This window comes from Lucilia cuprina, chromosome 6, assembly GCF_022045245.1.
Source record: "Lucilia cuprina isolate Lc7/37 chromosome 6, ASM2204524v1, whole genome shotgun sequence".
Classification (NCBI taxonomy): domain Eukaryota; kingdom Metazoa; phylum Arthropoda; class Insecta; order Diptera; family Calliphoridae; genus Lucilia; species Lucilia cuprina.
The window spans coordinates 54,055,939-54,058,283 of NC_060954.1; the positions used below are offsets into that span (position 1 = coordinate 54,055,939).

The 2,345-nt window shown below is 27.5% G+C and overlaps 1 protein-coding gene across 4 annotated transcripts in view; it reads right to left on the reverse strand.

The window, feature by feature from the left end:
- The window catches only part of LOC111678165 (tumor protein D54), a 5,813-nt gene that overhangs the window by 1,925 nt on the left and 1,543 nt on the right, over window positions 1-2,345 (reverse strand). Inside the window, exons 2-5 of one of the 4 annotated variants that reach the window (XM_046954864.1) lie at window positions 1,328-1,440; window positions 1,104-1,264; window positions 921-980; window positions 436-640 (exon numbers count right to left, since the gene is read on the reverse strand). In XM_046954864.1, coding sequence (XP_046810820.1) covers window positions 436-640; window positions 921-980; window positions 1,104-1,264; window positions 1,328-1,440 — 539 coding nt within the window. The remainder of the gene's footprint in view (window positions 1-435; window positions 641-920; window positions 981-1,103; window positions 1,265-1,327; window positions 1,441-2,345) is intronic. The other 3 variants (XM_046954865.1, XM_046954866.1, XM_046954867.1) reach the window with 3 other exon arrangements.

Here is a 2,345-nt window from a genome sequence, read left to right on the forward strand (position 1 = left end):
ATATATCTATCTATCTATCGATATATCTATCTATCCATCGATATATCTATCTATCTATCTATCTATCTATCTATCTATCTATCTATCTATCTATCTATCTATCTATCTATCTATCTATCTGTCTATCTATCTATCTGTCTATCTGTCTGTCTGTCTGTCTATCTATCTATCTATCTATCTATCTATCTATCTATCCATCTATCTACTTGGAGGGCTTTTTTGCAATATTAATATGTGTAGTTAGATGTGCGTGCATACTATGTGATTTAATTAAAATTTAATGTATGTATATATTGGTGTTTGTTTTCATGTGTAAGTGCGTGTTATTGTTACGTATTTGCTCATAAAGTTTTCTTTTGATTTTGTAGTTTTTTTTTGTTTAGAAAGTATGTAGATATAATTTTCTTTTTTTAAAATACATAAAGTTGTAGTTACCGCATGAGATTGGCACATAAAATTGTTGTGTTCATAGCTTACTTTGACGTTCTCATATGCCGAGCCAACTTTTTCCTCTATGGATCTCATTGATTCAGAATTTTTCATTTGAGAAAATTTCGAAGAAATGCCACCAGTAATGCTGCTAAAAACAGAAGCTGTCTTTTCGCCGGTTGATTTCAATACCGATTCAGTACGTTGAAATCTGAAATAAAATAATATTTATTACATTATTAAATAAAAAAATTAAATGCATGTAAAGTTAATATTTTGTGTTGAGTATTTATAGTTAATTATAAAAGTTAAGATGTTGGAGAAAGTGTTTAGTATGAGACGCAAAATAAGGCATCCACTTATTTCGGTATTAGATCTTAAACGTAGTTAAAACAAGCTATTGTGTTAAAATTAGTAATTAGTTTTTAAATGAAATGTTAACTTTGTTAGTTTGTTTCAATTCTCAATCCATTTTTAACACAATTACTTACATGGGAGCATCATGGACAGCTTTTGTAAAATTACCAACACTTTGTTCAACAGTTTGAAAACTTAAACAGAAAAATAATAAAATAAAATGAAATAGAATACAAACAAAAATAAATAAAAACATAAAAATCAAACTAAAATATAAAATTAACTAAAAGTTTAAAGTTTTAAGTTAAAAAACTTACACTGAACTTTCCTTAACGTTTTTAATACCCTGGTTCATGTCATCGGTAATTTCTTTCCATACTGTAATACCCAATTTACGCTTAAGATCAGAAGCATGACGTGTTTTCGAGGCCAATACAGTGCGTAAAGTATTGATTTCTTCTTCCACACGAGCGAGTTCCTTTAATTAAAATCCAATAGTTTAATGTTAATTTAACAAAAATCAAAAGCATTTAGTATTTACTTGACTCCATTCAGCTCTTTGCCTCTCTTGTTCTTCGACTGTTAAAGCAGCAAATTCAGCGGCAATATCAGCCGATGCTACAGATGCAGCAGGTGAAGTATTTCCAGTATTGTCTGCAATTAGTAATTGAATAGAATTTTGAATATGTAATAAATATTATTAACCTTGTAGGCTTTAAATTACTTAAATACTTAATTGATTTAAAATAGATCTAGTTAATTTATTAACAATATTAATTCGCCACACATTTAGCACTTACATTCTAAAGACAAACATCATTTGTAAGCATAAATTAGAAAATTTAAATGTAAAAGAAAATTAGTTTTATTATTGTTACATACAAATTCTTGCTAATATATTGAAAACTTGAAATTGATACTAAAACTTGAACTTGAATGTAGTTAAGACATGTTTCTATTGGTATTATTTGCCCTTCATATTTCTAGTTGTAATTTTATCTTCAGTTACTAGATGCTAGGGCATACGTATGTATGATCATTGCCATTTTAATGCTTGATTTACATTGTTTTTAAATGAATATAAATAGAAGTAATTATGTATTTATAAAAACTTAAATGATTTATAATTTGATATTTGCGAAAATCAAAAATTACCTACTTGCGAGAAGTTTTGTACCTCGTTATATAAAAAGAAGAGAATTGATAACTTTGTTAAGCCTAGTATTTTTCCAGAGTCATTTGACTACTAGCTAGCCCAGGAACATTTAAAAATAATATACATGTACATTAGAGCTTCATGTTCAATATGGTTTTTCAACATTATCATTTTTAAAGAAGAGAGAAGTTAATTGAGAGTTAGAACGAAAATAGGATTGGTAAAGAACAAAGAACAGCCTACTTTCCGTATCATTAGATTCTAAACCTGAGATAGTGAAAATATGAAAGGAGATCAAAATCCTCACTTTTCTATCTATCTATCTATCTATCTATCTATCTATCTATCTATCTATCTATCTATCTATCTATCTATCTATCTATCTATCTATCTATCTATCTAT